This window comes from Dendrobates tinctorius, unplaced genomic scaffold (genome assembly GCF_039654945.1).
Source record: "Dendrobates tinctorius isolate UK_male_01 unplaced genomic scaffold, ASM3965494v1 ptg000048l, whole genome shotgun sequence".
Lineage (NCBI taxonomy): Eukaryota > Metazoa > Chordata > Amphibia > Anura > Dendrobatidae > Dendrobates > Dendrobates tinctorius.
The window spans coordinates 3,562,060-3,582,182 of record NW_027361716.1 but is presented as its reverse complement, the minus strand read 5'-3'; the positions used below and the strand labels follow the sequence as shown (position 1 = coordinate 3,582,182).

The window sequence follows — 20,123 nt, the reverse complement described above, 5'->3', positions numbered from 1 at the left end:
CCTGTACATACTCCAGTTTTCCTCAATAGCATTCATTTTAATTTCAGATTAGTATACGACCATTTGTGGTAGTCTATTAGGCACAGTAGCATTTGAAAAAGTCAGTCCTTCTTACTTTCAGACTGCTGAAAATGGATTATACATCAGACTTCTGAGTAAGAATCCAATTGGTCATAGTGGTGAGAAAATTCATGCAAGCTACGCAACCGAGAAATTGCACTTTACTAACATGCAGCCATGAAACGAGGAAATACGGAAGATGCCTGTTTCTTGAATCCATGGCATAAAAGGACATAAGCTAGAGTTAACAAACAGAGACAATCTGGGACTAAAGGACCTTGCTGCAAAGTACAAAGTGTTACTTGCTGCAAATCCTTTATCAGTCTCCAGTCAAATGTCACACAAATCTCACACAATGGGGTAAATGCGCACACTAACAAGAATGTACCAAATGGTGTTAAATCCAGACGCTGCAATAAAAGCGCAGTAAATGCTTCACTCGCCTGAAACAAATAAACATATGTAGAAAGAGAAGCCTTTTGCAGTTTAAAGAAGTAATGTCACCCTGCCTTTCGGAGTTCTTCAGCAATAATCTTATAAACGTGTATGAGGGTTTTTTTAAGTTGAATATTAACTTTCAACTTATGACCACACTTTATTCAGTTTTAGTCCCAACAGTCCCTAGGAAAAAAAATACTCATTTATTATTCTGGAAATAGGTTAAGCCAAACATTGTAAGGTGAACTATATTGATAACTATTCATGTCTTTATGGATAGTGATGGGTGAACCTCAAAAAAAAAAAAAAAAGTTTGGTTTGGGTATCAGAACGAATAGGGGGACCGAACATGCATGACACTGCGGCAAACATGGACTCTGATCAGCCGTAAAATCATTATCGCCGGTCAGAGAGCTGCAGAGCTAGAAGCTGTGACCAGCGGTAAAAAGATTACTTCCGGTCACAGGAGTTGTCTGAAGAAAGAGTACTACTCCCATCAGCCTACTCCTGCTGTCGCTGAAAAGAGCAAGAGAAGGCGACGCTGATGGGATTATTCATCAGCCGGCACCTGTGCTATAATGAAATTATTTTTTTTAAATTTTGTGGTGTCTCTTCTATTTTTGAAAACCAGCACAGGCAAAACTGACAACCATGGGCTGTTAGCTTTATCATGGCTGGTTATCAAGAATAGAGAGGTCCCATGCTGATTTTTTAATTATTTAAATAAATAATTTAAATAAAACAGCATGAGTCATACCCATTTTTTACAACCAGTCAAGCTAAAGCAAACAGTTGGGAGCTTGTATTCTCAGACTGGAAATGGGCCATGGATATTGACCCCCAGCCTAAAAATAGCAGTTTGCAGCCACTGAAAAAAGGTGCCTGTATTAGAAGTGCCAATTCTGGCGCTTTGTCCACCTCTTCCCACTTGCCCTGGTGTGGTGCGGTGGCAAGTAGGGTAATGGCTGTGCCAGCTATTTTAGGGCCGTTGACAAAGCCAAGACCTTTGTAATGGAAAGTCGTCTATAAGATGCCCCCTTTACCATTCCCAGAGTTAGATTGTAAAAAAGAAACCGCCAGAATAAAATCCTTTATTTGAAAAAATACACAGACTCCTTTATTTGAAAAAAATAAAAAAGCAGTTATAATCACCTTATGTCTAATCTATTGAAGACCTTGTCACCTGTAAAAACAGAAAATAATAAACAACCATGATACTCACCTTACACTCAATCCACCAATGCCCATGTTCCCTGTTAAAAACAAAAATCTATAATATAACGCTGTAAACGTCAATCTGTCCGAAGCCTTTATAGACTGCGCAAGCGCGACGCGCCTTCGCAGTCTGGCTCCAGACAGAATGAGCCAGCCAGTGGTGAGGAGTGTGTATGGCGCCGGAGATGGCGGTACCGTACACACTGCATACCGCCATCTCCGACGCCATACTTACCTGACCGGGAGGAGCGTTGCCGCGGCGCTTCTCTTCGGCCGGAGACCGGGGCGGGAGTGCGGCCGGAAATCGCACATGCGCATAGCGCGATCCGGCGCCATTTTACTGAAGACACACTTGCAGTGTCCAACGTGGTGACAGCGCTGGAGCACAGGAAAGAAGGGTGAGTATAAATGTTTTGGGTTTTTTTTGCATGTGTGTAGTTTTAATAGGAGTGAGGGGACCATGCATACCAGGATAGGGGAGGTGAGAGGACCATGCATACCAGGATAGGGGAGGTGAGAGGACCATGCTTACCAGGATTGGGGGATGAGGGGTACCATGCATACCAGAATTGGGGGATGAGGGGTACCATGCATACAAGGATTGGGGGATGAGGGGTACAATGCATACCAGGATAGGGGGTGAGGGGTACCATGCATACCAGGATGGGGGGGATGAGGGGTACCATGCATACCAGGATTGGGGGATGTGGGGTACCATGCATACCAGGATAGGGGGGGTGAGAGGACCACGCATACCAGGATTGAGGGATGAGGGAGTACCATGCATACCAGGATTGGGGGATGAGGGCTACCATGCATACCAGGATAGGGGGATGAGGGGACCATACATACCAGAATTAGGGGATGAGTGGTACTATGCATACCAGGATTGGGAGATGAGGGGTACCATGCATACCAGGATGGGGGGGATGAGGGGTACCATGCATACCAGGATAGGGGGTCATACATACCAGGATAGGGATGAGGGAGTACCATGCATACCAGGATTGGGGAATGAAGGGTACCATGCATACCAGGATAGGGGGGTGAGAGGACCATGCATACCAGGACTGGGGGATGAGGGGTACCATGCATACCAGGATAGGGGGGGTGAGAAGACCATGCATACCAGGATTGGGGGATGAGGGAGTACCATGCATACCAGGATTGGGGGATGAAGGGTACCATGCATACCAGGATAGGGGGGTGAGGGGTACCATGCATACCAGGATTGGGGGATGAGGGGTACCAAGCATTTCAGGATTGGGGGATGAGGGGTACCATGCATACCAGGATAGGGGGTGAGGGGACCATACATACCAGGATTAGGGGATGAGGGGTACCATGCATAGCAGGATTGGGGGATGAGGGGTACCATGCATACCAGGATTGGGGGGATGAGGGGTACCATGCATACCAGGATAGGGGGTCATGCATACCAGGATAGGGATGAGGGGTACCATGCATACCAGGATTGTGGGATGAGGGGTACCATGCATACCAGGATAGGGGGGTGAAAGGACCATGCATACCATGATTGGGGGATGAGGGGTACTATGCATACCAGGATTGGGGGATGTGGGGTACCATGCATACCAGGATAGGTTGTGAGGGGACCATACATACCAGGATAGGGATGAGGAAGTACCATGCATACCAGGATTGGGGGGTGAGAGGACCATGTACTGTATACCCGGATAGGGGATGAGGGGGACCCTGCATACCAGGATAGGGGGTGAGAGGACCATGCATACCAGGATAAGAAGGGGTGAGAGGACCATGCAAACCAGAATAGGGGGGGTGAGAGGACAGAGGACTATGCATACCAGGATAGGGGGTGAGAGGACCATGCATACCAGGATTGGGGGGTGAGGGGGCCATGCATACCAGGATGAAGAATGGGGTGTCATGCATACCAGGATTGGGGGTGAGGGGACCATGCATACCAGGATGAAGAATGGGGTGCCATGCATACCAGGATTTGGGGGGTGAGAGGACCATGCATACCAGGATTGGGGGATGAGGGGTACCATGCATACCAGGATAGGGGGTGAGGGGACCATGCATACCAGGATAGGGATGAGGGAGTACCATGCATACCAGGATAGGGGGTGAGGGGACCATGCATACCAGGAAAGGGGGGGTGAGGGGGACCATGCATACCAGGAAAGGGGGGTGAGGGGACCATGCATGCCAGGATAGGGGGGTGAGGGGACCATGCATACCAGGATAGGGGGGGTGAGAGGACCATGCATACCAGGAAAGGGGGGTGAGGGTACCATGCATACCAGGATAGGAATGAGGAGTGCCATGCGTAGCAGGATAGGAGGGTGGCAGCACATACCAGTATGGGAGACCATATACCAATTAAAATGCTCGCCACCCGGGCATAGAATAGGTTCATAGCTAGTAGTAAATAACCATAACCCTCACCTGTCTGACGTGAACATAATCCATACTGCCCCATGACGATTCAGAGAATTTGAAGAGCAGTCACATCAGTTACCGCTATCCCGTCATCCAGCTCATTCTGACAGGAGTGTAATCGCTCCTGCAATATCTAGCTCTAAGCTCCGGTGAAAAAGATTTCATAGCTGAACCCGGTGACCTCACTTACAGCATCGCTCCCTGCATCAGGTTTGAACTCCGGTGAACTTTCTCACAACAGCTCAGCGCTAGACACTGTAGGAGTGATTACGCTTCTGTCAGTTTGTTCTGACCGACGGGGATAGTGGTTGCATCACTGATGTGACCACTATCCAAATCATCTGAATCTTCATGGGACAATATTACTTTTCTTTCTTTACAGGGACATGGACATTGGAGGATTATCTTCACGTTGTGGATAGGTGACGGATATGGATGTTTATTATTTTTCTGTCTTTAACAGGGGACAGAGGCTTAAATGGAATATGTTCAAGGTGAGTATAACTTTGTTTTTTATTTTTAAATAAATGTATAAAACATGGTGTGGATTTTTATTTCAAATAAAGGATTATATTCATGCTGTGTGTTTATTTGCCAACTTACTATGGGTTTAGTAATGGGGGTATCTCATAGATGCCTCTCCATTACTAATCCCTGTGCTTTATGTCAACTGACAATACAAAGGTGACATCAACCCCACAAATATTACCCACTTGCCAGCGCCACAGGGAAGTGGGAAGAGTGAGGCTAAGCACCAGATTTGACGCATCTTATTGATTATTGCAAAAAAAGAGGCTGCGGTAGACTCCAATGATTTAGGGGTGCACAAATAAGGATACAACTCCCAAAATATATGAAAAAAAGATTCGACACACCCAATTCAGATGTAGAAAAATTAGAAGTAAATTTATTGTTATAGGTTCATCCACAGTATCAAAATGTTGGTGTTTCAGCCTAAACTAGGCCTTTATCAGAAATAATTTTCAGCTCCTGAGAATGTTGTGATTCACTTGTCAAAAGATTATAGGAAGATCGGCTTTAGTTTTCAACATAGTGAAATTATTCATCTAACTGCTTCCATTGAATGTTGCAATGAACTTTATTACTATTAGGCAAATGCATACAGTATTTATAATTTATTTTGCATATTGTAAACGATGCATTATGGTTACTATCAAGGTACTGAGGCTCTGAATTCCCACTTTATATTGACAATTCTTTTGCTCTTTACTATTTGTAGTTCTGATGAAGGCCTAGTTTAGGGCAAAATGTCAACATTTTGATACGGTGGATGAACCTATATCAATAAATTTACTTCTATTTTTTCTGTATCTAAATTGGGTATGCCACACCTTTTTTTCTTATTGATTATTGGGCAGAGGGTCAATTTCTCTGGCCCCTTCCCTTGCTATTAATATCAGTCCACAGCTGCCTGCTTAGCCTTTGCTGGTTTGAAATTATGGGGTGGACCCTACATAATTTTTTTCTGGGATCCCCAATAAAATAACCAATAAAGACTATCCAACAGCTGTGAGCTGATATTATTAGCCTGGGAACCTTCAGTGATATTGGCCTTCCTTCTAGAATATTAATATCAGCCCTCATATGTTGGATTTCCCTTTGCTGCTTATGAAAATTACCACAGACCCCCAAGCGTTTTTTTTTAGTTTTTATTTATTAAAAAGAACAGTGATGTCACATAGTAGCAACTGTTTCTCTTGCTTTGCAAGTGTCGGACTGATGAGGCTCTGTTTCTCGGTCCTGGTGACTGCTATCCGGCTGAATATGGGTAAGGATGCAATATTAGGAGTATGACTATTTGAGAATAATTTAGGGTTTATTTTGGGTATGTAATCTACTGTATATATCCATAGTGATATCTACAATTATTATATTAACCATACCTATTATATCTCCACAGAATTACTGTTGCACTTCTGTCCACTGAGATCTATATTATTCATATTATATCACTTAGGAATAAGTGTCTGGCTGTTGTCCCATTTTTTAATTGTGTGTCTATATTATATGTTTGCCAAAAAGTCCTCTTTGTTCAATTGCCTTATGTAGCTTCTGTGATATACCTGAATCTTATCGTCATCAAGAAGAATGCTGTTAGACCCTGCTTAAAAAAGGCCATTATATCTGGCAAACCTAAAGGTCATTGTATAACTACCAGTTGATGTGACAAACTTAGTCTCCCCAAGATCTTGTCACGGGGATACCAATGGGGCGACAGAGGGAGTCCCCTTCCTCTCAACATTCTGAATATAGAAATCACCATTGATCGCGGCATTTAAGGGGTTAAGCAACTAGTGGCAGTGCTAGTACCAGCTCTGGATGTTATTGCAAATGTTTAGCTACAAATTTACATGGGCCACCAGAGTTGATCTTGCGGGCACAGCTCCTGCACCAGCATAAACACCTGAACGTATCATTACATCCAATTTTAGGAAAAGGTTAGCTAAAAATTCAGCAAAACCATTGACAAATACAACAAATGTTGAAGAAAATATCTGGTAACTACCATGTTAGTTATAAACATTCTCGTTTTTAACACCATCCGTCAATTATGACTTAACTAAGAACAATTATTAATTTTCTAGATTAGATGTGGTGTACTTCAAGTAAAACTATGGCTCATCAAATGTTGTACTTACCCATCACGGTAGGACAAATGCTGAGCTACTGAATACGCCACAGGATCTCGGTCCAGCGCTAATACTTTAATATTTGGAGCCTGCTTCAGAATTGATGTGGTGTGACCTCCTGCCCCAAAAGTCATATCCAATATAATCTAGACCAAGAAAAAAATAAATGAAAATATTCAACATGCAGTTGATTGCTCAATTAAATATTTAAGGATTCAAAGCGCTTGCACCAACAGTACTCATTTGCATCTGGGATAAGCATGTGTATACATGGAATTAATCTATTATTTATACCCAGAATTAATATGTAAACTGCAACTCCCACATTTGCCAGACTCTAAACTTTGCTCCAGTAGGTCTTTGATGGCATAATGGCATATACATTTATATGTCCTTTTCCAACCCACAGGCTAAGTAACTCCATCAAGCACAACTTTCTACACTGGATCTAAAGCATCAATGTCAAACTCAAAAACACAGAGGGCCAAAATTAAAAACTTGGACAAAGGGCCAATCTTCAAGAAAGGCACATCAAGCCCAAGAATGGGAGCGCTTCCCAGGACTCACATCCAAAGATGATATTTCATATTTTTTTATTTTATAGGTTATAAAAAGAGGAGATACAACGTGTTTCGGATACAGTGCATATCCTTTAATTTACTGGGAGCCACCAAATTTTTCAAAGTTTTCCCCCTTCTATATGTAATCCCTGGTTTATCAGGGATATGTTTTCCCATATAGAAGGGGGAAAAATTTGGTGGCCCCCAGTAAATTAAAAAAACAGTTGGATTCAAAAGGAAAAACATTAAAAAAAAGTACTGATCAAATTTTATGTGGTGTTTCTTAAGGAACCGGAGTTTTTAAATGCACCTCCAAAAAATGTTGTACCTGTGGGATCCTAGATCACGGGGCTAAAACCATCAAATGTAATAGTACTGGTGAGGTCTTTGAGATTTCACAAAGACTCACCTGTAGCAGTGATTTTGTGGTATATGTCATCACATGCAGTTGTGGTGTGCAATATGTGGGGCGCACTGTGCAGACATTGCGGTCACGCATTAATGGTCACAGAAATAGAGAAAAAAACGGCCTTTTAAAACATAGTCTCTCAAGGCATCTACTAATTAAACATAACCAAATTTTTAACATAAAAGTAACTCCGGTGGAGCAGATACCCTCTGGGGGTGCAAATAGGAATGCTCTTTTAAACCGGAAAGAAACGTTTTGGAAATATCGTCTGGGAACATTATATCCAAATGGATTGAATGATATCATAGAGAGAGTTTGAAAGTTGCCTTTTTTTTTTTTTTTTTTTTTCTGGGTTTTTTTTTTTTTTTTTTTTACAAAGGGCCAATGTTGATATTTATTAAAAAATGTCTACAACTGAGGAACTTTTTCCTTATCACATATAATGATGAAACTTTTCATATGGAAACAAACTTAAAAGGCTTGTCCTACAGACAAAGTACATTTCAATTAATACACGATAGAATAAAATTAGCACATTCATAATCACAAATGGGGCATACTGAAATAACGTAATTTGTCATGTAAGAATATTAAAAAGTATATGGTCCAATAGCCTAGTTAAAATATGTAATAATAAAGGCTAAAAACCCTTGAATTAATAAATACAGATAATAACGTATGATGCAAACAAAAGGACTGGCAGCACAAGGACCAAGGAGCAATGTTCAAGCACTGGTCGCACTGGGACCTGGAGAAGTTGGGAACAGGACACTGGCTGGACCAGAAACAGGGGACAATGTTCAGGAATGGCTGCACAGGGACCATAGAGTCGTGTTCAGAACACTGGCAGCACCAGGACCAGGGATTTGGGATCAGCACCCTGGCCGCACTGAGACCAGGGGACCCCACAACTGCTTGATAAAACACAACACAACCTAATCAATAAACTTGTACTTTGCCACTTGGAAAGGGAGAGGGAGACGTATACAGGATGGCTCCCAGCAACTGGCTGAGAGCCATCCAGCAGGTGTACACATTATGCTAAATGACTCTCAGCAACAGGCCGAGGGCACTATGCGCACGCTGCCCTGTTATGAATGAGTCACCGTAGGAGGCAAAAACAGAAATACTAGCTAAGTCCAGAAAACCAGAGAAGTTGGCAGCTATCGGATTGCAGACCCCTGAACCTATCAACAACAACTAGCAGTAGCCGTGGGGGGTTCCTACGGTGCCCTAGACCCCTCGATCACAGCCGGAGAACTACATAGCCTAAAGACAGAAAGGGAAATCTAAACTGCCCCAGAGCAGACCCCAAAGCAATAGGCAGCCCCCAAACATATAATGACGGTGAGGCAAGATGAAAAAACACTCACACAGATAGAAAGGCTGAGCAAATAATGGGGCCCAAGCTAACTAAATAGGACAGGATAGGAAAGCTGCTGTCTGCAATCCGCCAAAAACCCTATCAAAACAAGGGCCAACAGGCTGATAGGGAAAAAGGCCCTGAAGATGCTAGGCTTCAAAAAGACTATATCAGCACTCAGGTATTTTCTGAAGACAGAGCAAAAAGGAATTCAACTCACCCCAGCAGGGAATGGCAGAAATTCAGAAAAACAAGGCAAAACAAAACAAAACACAAATGCAAAAAGCAGTGCAGAAAACTTAGCTTTTGAGGAGCAGGAATCAGACTGGTCTCCTAGAATCCCTCAGAGAGATCACCAGCAAGGCAGAAGGGCTTCGGCTGCCTTATAGCCAGTCAGCAATTCCCGTCACCCAGTCATCATCATCATACCCAGGTGCTTGGTAATCAGCCTCACTACCTTCCTTCACCAGAAGAGGGAGTTCATCAGACCTCAATGGTGAAGGGGAAAATGAACTCACAACACTGCCCCTTTAAGAGCATGCTCACATTAGAAAGCAGGAGCATGCCGGGAAACCACACCGCAGGGGCAGGGCAATGAGTAAAGGTACTGTCACACTTAGCGATGCACCAGCGATCCCGACCAGCGATATGACGCGGTCAGGATCGCTGGGGCATCGCTAAGTGGTCGCTAGTGAGCTGCCACACAGGCAGATCTCACCAGCGACATAGCAGGGGTCGAGGGTCGCTACTTACCTGTCAGACGAGGCGATCCTGACGTCCTCCCGCCCACGTCCACGCGTCGCATGTCTCCACAGCAGGAAGCTGGCGACGAGAAACGGTCCAGGACGTTCTTGCGCGGTCAGCGATAACCAGCGGGGAGCGGTCGGAGGTAAGTATCAGACATAGCGATATCGCTAGCAATATCGCTATAACGTCACAAAAACCAGTGACTTTATAGAGATATTGCTAGCGATATCGCTTAGTGTGACAGGCCCTTAAGCCTGTGTCCCTGAATGAAGAAAAACATCATGCAGGGGTGCCGGACACCTCACATAGTCCTAAATACAGTACAAAAGTCCCCACATAGTCACCGGCGTCGAGGGCCTAATATCACCCTGAGGGGCAGGTTTGGCTGATGGACCAGAGTTTGACATTTGTGATATAGAGGAAAGAAAGCAAAACCACTTTTGAAAAACACAGAAAAATCATCAGTACTTGCTATGTTGAAGGAGCTTTTTAATACTGGTATAAGGAAACCAGTCTTTTTCCCATAAATAGTTCCACACATGTCCACAGGCTTTGTCTAACATTGTAGGACATTTGTATTCAAGTAAATTAGGCTTTTAAAAAAGACCTTTCACCAATTTTTTTATGTTGAACAGTACACACAATGTAATAGTGTAATTATTATTTTATATTTTGCCTCTCGATTGTGGAGATATTAGCAATCAAAGTATTTGGCATCTAATGAGATAACTTTTGTTATGTCCTATGTCAGATAGATTTTACTGGGGGGCATGTACCTTTTCTCCCTGTATCAGTTGCCCAATCACAAACAGGCAGCAACATAGCAGAAAGAGAACAAGTACCCACAATAGTTTAGGTGGTTTTTCTGTGTGTGAGTTGTAAGGATACAGCTCTAACTTCCTCATCTAGCTTCCTGCATGAGTAAAAAGTGCCGGAGTTGAGCACATACAGGTGCACCTCACAAAATTAGAATATCATCAAAAAGTTAATTTATTTCAGTTCTTCAAAACAAAAAGTGAAACTCATATATTAGATAGAGACATTACAAACAGAGTGATCTATTTCTAGTGTTTATTTCTGTTAATGTTGATGATTATGACTTACAGCCAATGAAAATCCAAAAGTTATTATCTCAGTAATTTAGAATACTTTATAACACCAGCATGAAAAAATGACTTTAAAATCTGAAATGTTGGCCTACTGAAATGTATGTTCAGTAAATGCCCTCAATACTTGGTTGGGGCTCCTTAGGCATCAAATAATGCATCAATGTGGAGTCGCATGAGTAAGAGTGTAGAGGAGAGAAGAAGGTCTTGGGAGGACCAGAGATTACGTGTGGGAAGATATCGGGAGATTAGTTCAGCGATATATGGGGGAGAGAGATTATGGACAGCTTGTAGGTCAGCGTTAGAAGTTTGAAGTGGATACATTGTGGAATTGGGAACAAGTGAAGGGATTTGCAGATGGGAGAAGAGGAGCAATAGTGAGGAATAAGGTTGATTAGTCAATGTAATGAATGGAAGCGGAGGCACAGGTGATGAAGTTCACATTCGTCTTTTATTTTTTGAGTGGAACCTCGGGAACATGGTCCGGGAGGCTCCGAAGGGGGCATGACTACTGAGCCCCAGGTACCCGTAGTAAGATCCCTCAAACAGGAACAGAGTGGAATACCTGGGGGACATAGGTGCTTCCTCCAGTTAGACCCCAGACACGTAGCAGCTGTCCCAGTGGGACAAGCAGGTAGCAGATATTACAGATATAGTGGAGCTGACCGGCGGACACTGGGTATACGAGGTGAACCTGGCTCTGGTGAGGATAGTCAGGCTCCGGATAGATAGGTTCGAAGCTGGCTCCAGCAACTTTAGTGTTGTCCATGGGTACGGATGGCGGAGTGGCGGAACGGGATGGAACTTGACAGTAATTGTACAGATGTTGTCTAGAAAAGTTGAACCACTGGTCACTGATATTCTGCAGAGACAAAGAGTGTAAGCAGAGTGCAAAACTGAATGCTTTAACAGCGCAGGCAGAACAGAGACAGAACCTGGATTAGCAGGAGTAGATACTCGTTGCTCCGGCACCCTCCCTATGGCGGAGGGGCCAGAAATAGTAATCAGTGCGCTGCCATTGGTTAATTGGTACTTTCAAAAAATGCACGCTGTCTCTAAGAGACCGGAGGTAAGCGCGTGCGTGTCCTAAGAACTTTCCCTGGAGGCCTGCTGGCAGCACGCCAGGAAGCAGAGGAGACAGAGGCAGCAGCAGGACACCGAGGGGCAGACAGAGAACGAGGATCCCGACTGGGACCTCGCAGAGGTATAGGGGCAGCCTCGGGAACAGAAGCGGGTGAGGGACCAGAACTGGGACCAGCGCCAGAGCCAGAACCGGGTGCAGGGCCAGAACCGGGTGTAACAGTCATGCAGCAGAGTTAAGGACAGACTGGAGAGGTGCGAGAGTGTTAGCAAGGGAGGCCACAGAGAAACATATTGCAGTAGTAGAGGCAGGAGATGATAAGAGCATGCAAATATAATTTTAGTAGATTGAGGGTAAGGAAAACATGAAGTCTGGAAATAATTTTGAGTTGGAGTTGCCAGGAGGTGGAGAGCCTGGATGAGTGGTTTGAAGGACAAGGCAGTGTCGAGTGTTACGCCAAGGCAGAGGACTTCAGATACAGGGGAAAGCGTGATGCAATTTATTGTCATAGATAGATCAGGTAGGGAAAGTATGTGAGATGGAGGAAAGATGAGGAGTTCAGTTTTGTCGACATTTAGCTTTAGGAAGTGAGACAAGAAGAAAGAGGAAATGACTGTTAGACACTCCGGGATTCTGGGCCAGTGAGGTAGATCTGAGTGTCATCAGTGTATAAATGGTAATTAAAGCCACAGGACTTTATGAGTTGTCCCAGGTCAAAAGGTATAGATGGAGAAGAGTAGGGTCTTAAGACAGAGCCTTGAGGGACTTTGACAGAGAGAGCAGGGGATGAAGAGGTAGAGTGGGAGACGCTAAACGTGCAGTTAAAGAGGTATGAGGAGATCTCAAGGGAAGAGAGGATCTTTTGTTAAGTCCAAGTGGGTGTTAACTCATTTGTTACCAACTACTTTTATTGGCAATATCTCCATGCCAGAGAGGCAAAAAAAACACAAAACAGTTTATTCCACTCTGCATCAACTATCACATCTTGTGTCTAGTTCATCATGAAAAATTTGGTGACAGGTCGTCTTTAAGCATGTCACCATGAAATTGCAGTCCAATCTGCAGGCAGCATGTTATAGAGCAGGGAGAGTAGACTGATATGTTTAGTCTAACTTATGTTTTATTCATATAATATTCATTTAAATTGCTGTCCTTACTGGAATTCTTGGTCCAGTGGGCGGTCCTATCAGCGACTGACTGAAAATGCCAAAATTAGCAGATATTTAAAGGAATAAAGCACAGGTTATACTGAATCTTTTCCTACAAAATTATTTAGCAATCATAAATGAATATATGTATATATTTTGACTAACTTTAATTTCTTTTCACACACAATATTCTATGCAGTATGTAAAATAGGGGGCAGGTCACTGAAGGATCAGTGATCTGTCCTACGCCCATACAGATGCATATGTAGGCAGAGCACCACATAAAGACCCCCCCACAGGCCGCCCCAAAGCACGAGAATCTCATTAACTGAAAACTACAAATCCAGATTAAACAACAACCACAAGACGGATTTCATCAACCCAGGTATCATTTTAATCAGTGTTAGAGCGCTAACCTGACAGCGTCTGTAGTTTACTGGGCAAAATCCTAATTACGGGTCTCGCTTTGCTTGTATTCCCATTTCCCATGGGTGACGTTACAAATGGATGGGTCCTCCCTTTCTTGGTCAACATGTAAGAGAACTCTCTTATAATTTGTCATGTAATTTTTTAATATATTTAAATAAAATATGGCTTTTACTCTATTTGGTGGTTCATGGTTACGTCATTTTTGTCCTGAGTTTGTAGCTCCAGTATTAGATCAGATATATAGGGTGGACAACAGTGTGAGCAGCCTCTTCTTACTTCAGCACTCCTGATATCCCCAGTATTAGATCAGAAAGACAGAGTAGAAGGCAGTATGATCTGCCTCTTCTGGCCTCAGCACCCCAGCTATCTCCAGAATTAGATCAGAAAGACAGGGTGGACAGCAGTGTGAGCAGCCACTTTTTAGCCTCAACACTCCTAACACCTACAGTATGAAATCAGAATATCCATTGGAGGACCACCTTACGATGCAGTTAGCACTGCACGTCTTTTGGGGTGTGTCTCTGGCAGCTTTACACATAAAGTGGCAGAAAAGTTTGACATTTTTCTTTGCCAAATGGCTCGGTAAGATTGGATGGAGGAATCTGTGAACATAAATTTTCAAGTCTTGCCACAGATTCTCAATGGGACATAGGTCTAGGGACTGTGACTGGCCCATTCACACAAATGAGTATGCTTTCACCTAAACCATTCCATTGTAACTATGACCTCAGGACTCGATGCACATCTATTCTGCTCAGTACTGCTGTACAATGTTCATGTTGCTGCTACAGAGACAATAGAGCAGGCATCACTCATGTCTCTCGAAACTCTGGATAGTAGACATCCTGGTAACTAGTTCTACCAACATAGATCAGATGCAAAAAAAAAAAAAAATATGAGACTAGAGAGGAAAACTATTGAAAACTGCTGCATACCATTCATATGATGGCCAAATATAAAGTCATTCCTCATGTACACACGACAGCTTATTCTGAAAAGTTACATGGAATGACAGGCATGCTATGAGGTCCAAAACACCAGCAGTATTAGAGGGTCAAAGTTAAGCTGTCACCATGTCAAAAGTGTCCAATTCTTGCTCTTAATTTATTCCCACACTTCTGCTGGAGCATATTTTTTTAAATCCACAGTAAAGTTCCAGAGTTATGGCACTTTTTATTAAGAGCTAATTTTTATAGGGGCCACTGCTTATAGGGTTCTGTTGGGGTGGGTCAGTAGACTGCTCTGCACAATTACCCTTTGCACAATACCCCTTCATTAACGACCACAGAAATCAGCAGTTAATTAAAAGGCTCATTTCTGTGATCATATTGAGATACGTGTCACATAACTTACAATGTGTTTTTACTTTTTGTTTGTTGCTTGTGTGTAAACCGGGTTAAAGAAGAATAACTTTAGCCAAAAGAAACATTCAATTACCAAAGTCTCAATTACCAAAGTCTCAATACACCTTGTGCTCAAGAGGCCATATTCCCCAACAAACTTCTATATCCTTAGATCAAGAATTCATGGAATTTAAATAATTCAGGTAAAAAGTGAATGTTATATCTTGATTATGTTGGCTTGTTAGACTTTTAGGTTTGTGGCTAAGGAACTTTGACTATGTAAAACTGCATTCATCTCGCTTCCAATATGTATTTTATTTCTTCAAAAATATGTTTCTTCTGGTTCAAAAAGCTACACAAACAATAACAGGAAGAAAACCAAAAGTAGTAAGACTCCCACACCACTTGAAACAACCTGAACACTACTTCTGAAAATGTTGCTTTGCTATCAAGTTCAATTCTTTTTAATCAGATATAACTAAATCACATTACTTCTCCATGTCCCTGCAAATAACAGAATGGAATGTCACAATGGTTATATATAGCATGACTCACACTCCTTTAGTTAAGTTATGATTTTCTGACAGATCTACCCAGAGGAATTTTAGAATCCATTTATGATGGCGCATAACAAAAAAAAAAATCACCGTTACCTTCTGGGTTTAGCCATTTAACTCGAAATTTATAGCAGGTAAAAGATGGAAACCTCAAACAAATCCAGTCAAGGAATTTTGATAACAGAAAAAGTTCCTTATTGAGTTATGGGAATTTTTGTAGCACAGGAAAATAGAAAGATGCTAACGGTAGTAGAAGGCTTCGTAGGAAGTGACTGATCGAGAATGAGAGGCACAGAAGCCTTCCTCACATGAGTCAAGGTGAACACACAAGATAAGTCCGTCTCCTTCATATACACTGCTCAAAAAATAAAGGGAACACAAACAACAGAATATAACTCCAAATAAATCAAACTTCTGTGAAATCAAACTGACCACTTAGGAAGCAACACTGATTGACAATCAATTTCACAGGCTGTTGTGCAAATGGAATAGACAATACATGGAAATTATTAGCAATTATCAAAATTATCAAGACACCTCAATAAAGGAGTGGTTCTGCAGGTGGGGACCACAGACCACATCTCAGTACCAATGCTTTCTGGCTGATGTTTTGGCCACTTTTGAATGTTGGTTGTGCTTTCACACTCGTGGTAGCATGAGACGGACTCTACAACCCACACAAGTGGCTCAGATAGTGCAGCTCATCCAGGATGGCACATCAATGCGAGCTGTGGCAAGAAGGTTTGCTGTGTCTGTCAGCGTAGTGTCCAGAGGCTGGAGGCGCTACCAGGAGACAGGCCAGTACACCAGGAGACATGGAGGGGGCCGTAGGAGGGCAACAACCCAGTAGCAGGACTGCTACCTCTGCCTTTGTGCAAGGAGGAACAGGAGGAGCACTGCCAGAGCCCTGCAAAATGATCTCCAGCAGGCCACAAATGTGCATGTGTCTGCACAAATGGTTAGAAATGGACTCCATGAGGATGGTCTGAGGGCCCGACATCCAAAGATGGGGGCTGTGTTCACAGCCCAACACCGTGCAGGACGCTTGGCACTTGCCACAGAACACCAGGATTGGCAAATTCGCCACAGAAGCCCTGTGCTCTTCACAGATGAAAGCAGGTTCACACTGAGCACGTGACAGAGTCTTGAGACGCCGTGGAGAGCGATCTGCTGCCTGCAACATCCTTCAGCATGACCGGTTTTGGCAGTGGGTCAGTAATGGTGTGGGGTGGCATTTCTTTGGAGGGCCACACAGCCCTCCAATTGCTCGCCAGAGGTAGCCTAACTGCCATTAGGTACCAAAATGAGATCCTCAGACCCCTTGTGAATCTATATGCTGGTGCGGTTGGCCCTGGGTTTCTCCTAATGCAGGACAATGCCAGAACTCATATGGCTGGAATGTGTTACCAGTTCCTGCAAGATAAAGGCATCAGTGCCTGCGAAACGTGCGTTGGGGGGGGGGACATCTGGTCGTGGGACACTCTCTCTGGCACCCTCTTTATCCTGGTAAGCCCACCTATTAATATTTTCACATATTTTTCTACTTTGTAGTTCAGCATGCCTTACTTCTTTGGGTCACTTGACCAGGGCTATTGGTAATACCGGGTTAGGACGTCAGAGGGGTGGTCTCTTCTTTTGCCTGTATATTCCTTGGTGCACTATGGTTATTTCACTTTCTGATACCTCTAAATCATGTATTTTGTACTTTGAATAAAACGAAAACTTTTTAATCTTCTTTCACCGTGTACTCCTTTTTCCTCTGGTGATGTCATTACGATTGGAGTTGGTGCAGTTTTGTCGCTGGGAGGCTCACCAGGTGGTGATGTTCTCCCGTGCATTATTATGCAACTAGTTTTGTTTCTAAGATGAAGGCATTGAAGTTATTGAAGCTATGGACTGTCCCGCCCATTCCCCAGACCTGAATCCGATTGAGCACATCTGGGACATCGGGTCTCGCTCCATCCACCAACATCACGTTGCACCACAGACTGTCCAGGAGTTGGCGGATGCTTTAGTCCAGGTCTGGGAGGAGATCCCTCAGGAGACCATCCGACGCTTCAACAGGAGCATGCCCAGACGTTGTACAGTAGGGAGGTCATACAGGCATGGGGAGGCCACACACAATACTGAGCATCATTTTGACTTGTTTTAAGGACATTGCTTTCCACTTTAATTTTGTGTGTGACTCCAAATCCAGGCCTCCATTGGTTAATACATTTGATTTCCTAAGATGATTTTTGTGTGATTTTGTTGTCAGCACATTCAACTTTGTACAGAACAAAGTATTCAATGAGAATATTTCATTCATTCATTCATTCAGATCTAGAATGTGTTATTTGAGTGTTCCCTTTATTTTTTTGAGCAGTGTATTAAGGTGACAGAAACTAAAGAGGTTATCCGGGGCTACATGAATTTTTTACTGTGAGCCTAAGAGCTTGCTAACTACGTGCCTGTTCTGCCCAGTGCTCATTTCCGCAGGCACAGAGTGGTCATGGGTCACGTCGACATATTAGTGGCTTTTTTCCACTCTGCTCTGGTGATAGGGCGTCACTGCAGATGTCATGCTGATTGACAGCCAGCTCTCATCTGCACATCTGTAGGAAGCCAGCTGTCAATCAGCAGACAGAACCTATGAGAAAAACAAAATTAGCAAATACCCTATAGTACATAAATTGTAACGGTACATGTAAATATCAGAAGGTACTTAGAACAGAATTTTGATAAAAAAACATAAAGGCCATCCCACCGCATCAAGGTGTACACAATTAGGACGGACAATAACTCTTCTAGTTCATCTCATAATGTGTCACCAGACATCAAAAGAGATGGGGGCATAACAGGACCCAAAGGTTTTTGTACTATGTGCAAGCAGGGGCATGGCTCCCCCTTTTCGGCACTGTGTTTAAATAGCTTTCTACGGGAAGGTGTCTGAACATTCATGCTCTGCCCCATCTAAGTTGATGTCTGCTGACACATAATTAGGTGAACTACTGAAGTTGGGGTTCATCCTGATGAGATATACGAGAAGGGAAGACCAGGCTGCCAGAGCTGCTGAAGCCAAACATCCTATTCCTGGAGGGAACGAGATTGCAGCCGGAGCGAGCAAGTAACCAAGATGAAAGGGGCGTGGCCAGTGTGAGGTAAAATGGGTTGTGCGGCAATGGAAGCGTTCTTCCCGCCAGAATGCTTATGAGGTACAGACCGCAAATGGTGAGAGGGGAGCGACAGAGAAAGGGAGGCATAGTGAGGGACTCACCGAAACTGTTGGGTGCCCAGGGGAGCGTGCGACCGACGGAGCATCGCAGCTCTGACATCCAGAGAGGCGCGCGTCGGGCAGAGCTTTGCAGCGCAGCCCTTCAGGTGATGACGGCTGCTCAAAGAGACACGCATCTAGAGGAATCCTGCGGAGAGCTCTATTCATTTGCTCCTCAGATATATGGACTAGGGGCTCAGCAGGCAAAACCGGAGACCACCCGCTGCCGCCAGAAGTAGGACCGTGTGCTGGGCAAGGACGCCTGAAGACACCACACTGACGCCACCAGCATCCTGCTATCCACTGGACCTTCAGCGAGTGACAGGCTGCAGAGCCACGATAACTGAACTGGTAACCAGAGACTGTTTGTTAAACAACCGTTTATTCAGTTTAGTTTTGCACCCTTTTACCCTGCTATCTCGCTGCGTGGCGTTCCCTACTGTTGATTAATTAAATATAGCTAACCCCTGCTCTGCAGCATTTGTGTTACTGCATCCCAGCGCCAGCATGTTACACACCTTGTCGTGGTGGGATGGCTTTTATGCTTAGTGTTAACTAAGTACCCCATGTTTTTCTACATGTACTATTACTATTTAGTTCCTACATGGTATAAGCTCATTTTGTCTTTATCTTCGATTCTGACTGTCTATATTGGTACTAGCAGCTGATGAGTAGGGCTGCCAGATGTCAGACTCACAGCGATCTTGTTATATCCTAAGGATAAGTCATTAGTCTACAAGTACTGGACATCTCCTTTAACGCTAAAAAAATTCTTGACAGGAGCATGTTGAGACCACCATTCTCCAGCAGTATAATGACATATTAGTGGTTAAGGGCATAGAAATCTAGTAGCAGGTTGCATTTAACTTCCTGGCAATTGCATAGCTAAGATGCTCCTCTGTGCATTTTGAAACCTTCATAGGCTGCAGACTGCGCCACAAAACATTGCACAATTGTAGAAAGGAGATAGAAAAAGTCCAAACTAAGTGTAATTGTTAGGACAAGATGGAAGTAAATGCTTTAATACATCTTTTAAACCTTCAATCTTTCAAGTTCTCTGTAAGAAATTAGACATTTTTCACTTTTAAACACAGATTATGACACCTATTTTAACAGCCGATTTGATGTTGTTTACATAGGCCCACAAAACAGATTTACATGATTAATGGGATAAAAAAAGAAATTCATGTGGTTTTACCACCTGCCCAAAAAGAAAAGTCTTTGTGGGGGAGTATGAAGATAATGAATCATGAAATTTTAAAAGCGCATAAATACTAGAAAGTCATTTAGATAAGTTCTAAAATCAGAACCATAATAATAACACAAAAATCCATTT

The 20,123-nt window shown here is 43.4% G+C and overlaps 1 protein-coding gene across 2 annotated transcripts in view; it reads right to left on the bottom strand.

Annotated features, from left to right (window-relative positions):
- METTL15 (methyltransferase 15, mitochondrial 12S rRNA N4-cytidine) overlaps positions 1 to 20,123 on the bottom strand; it is a 435,657-nt gene that overhangs the window by 229,166 nt on the left and 186,368 nt on the right. For both annotated transcript variants that reach the window (XM_073576285.1, XM_073576286.1), the window contains exon 3: positions 6,801 to 6,937. In XM_073576285.1, the coding sequence (XP_073432386.1) occupies positions 6,801 to 6,937 (137 nt within the window). The remainder of the gene's footprint in view (positions 1 to 6,800; positions 6,938 to 20,123) is intronic.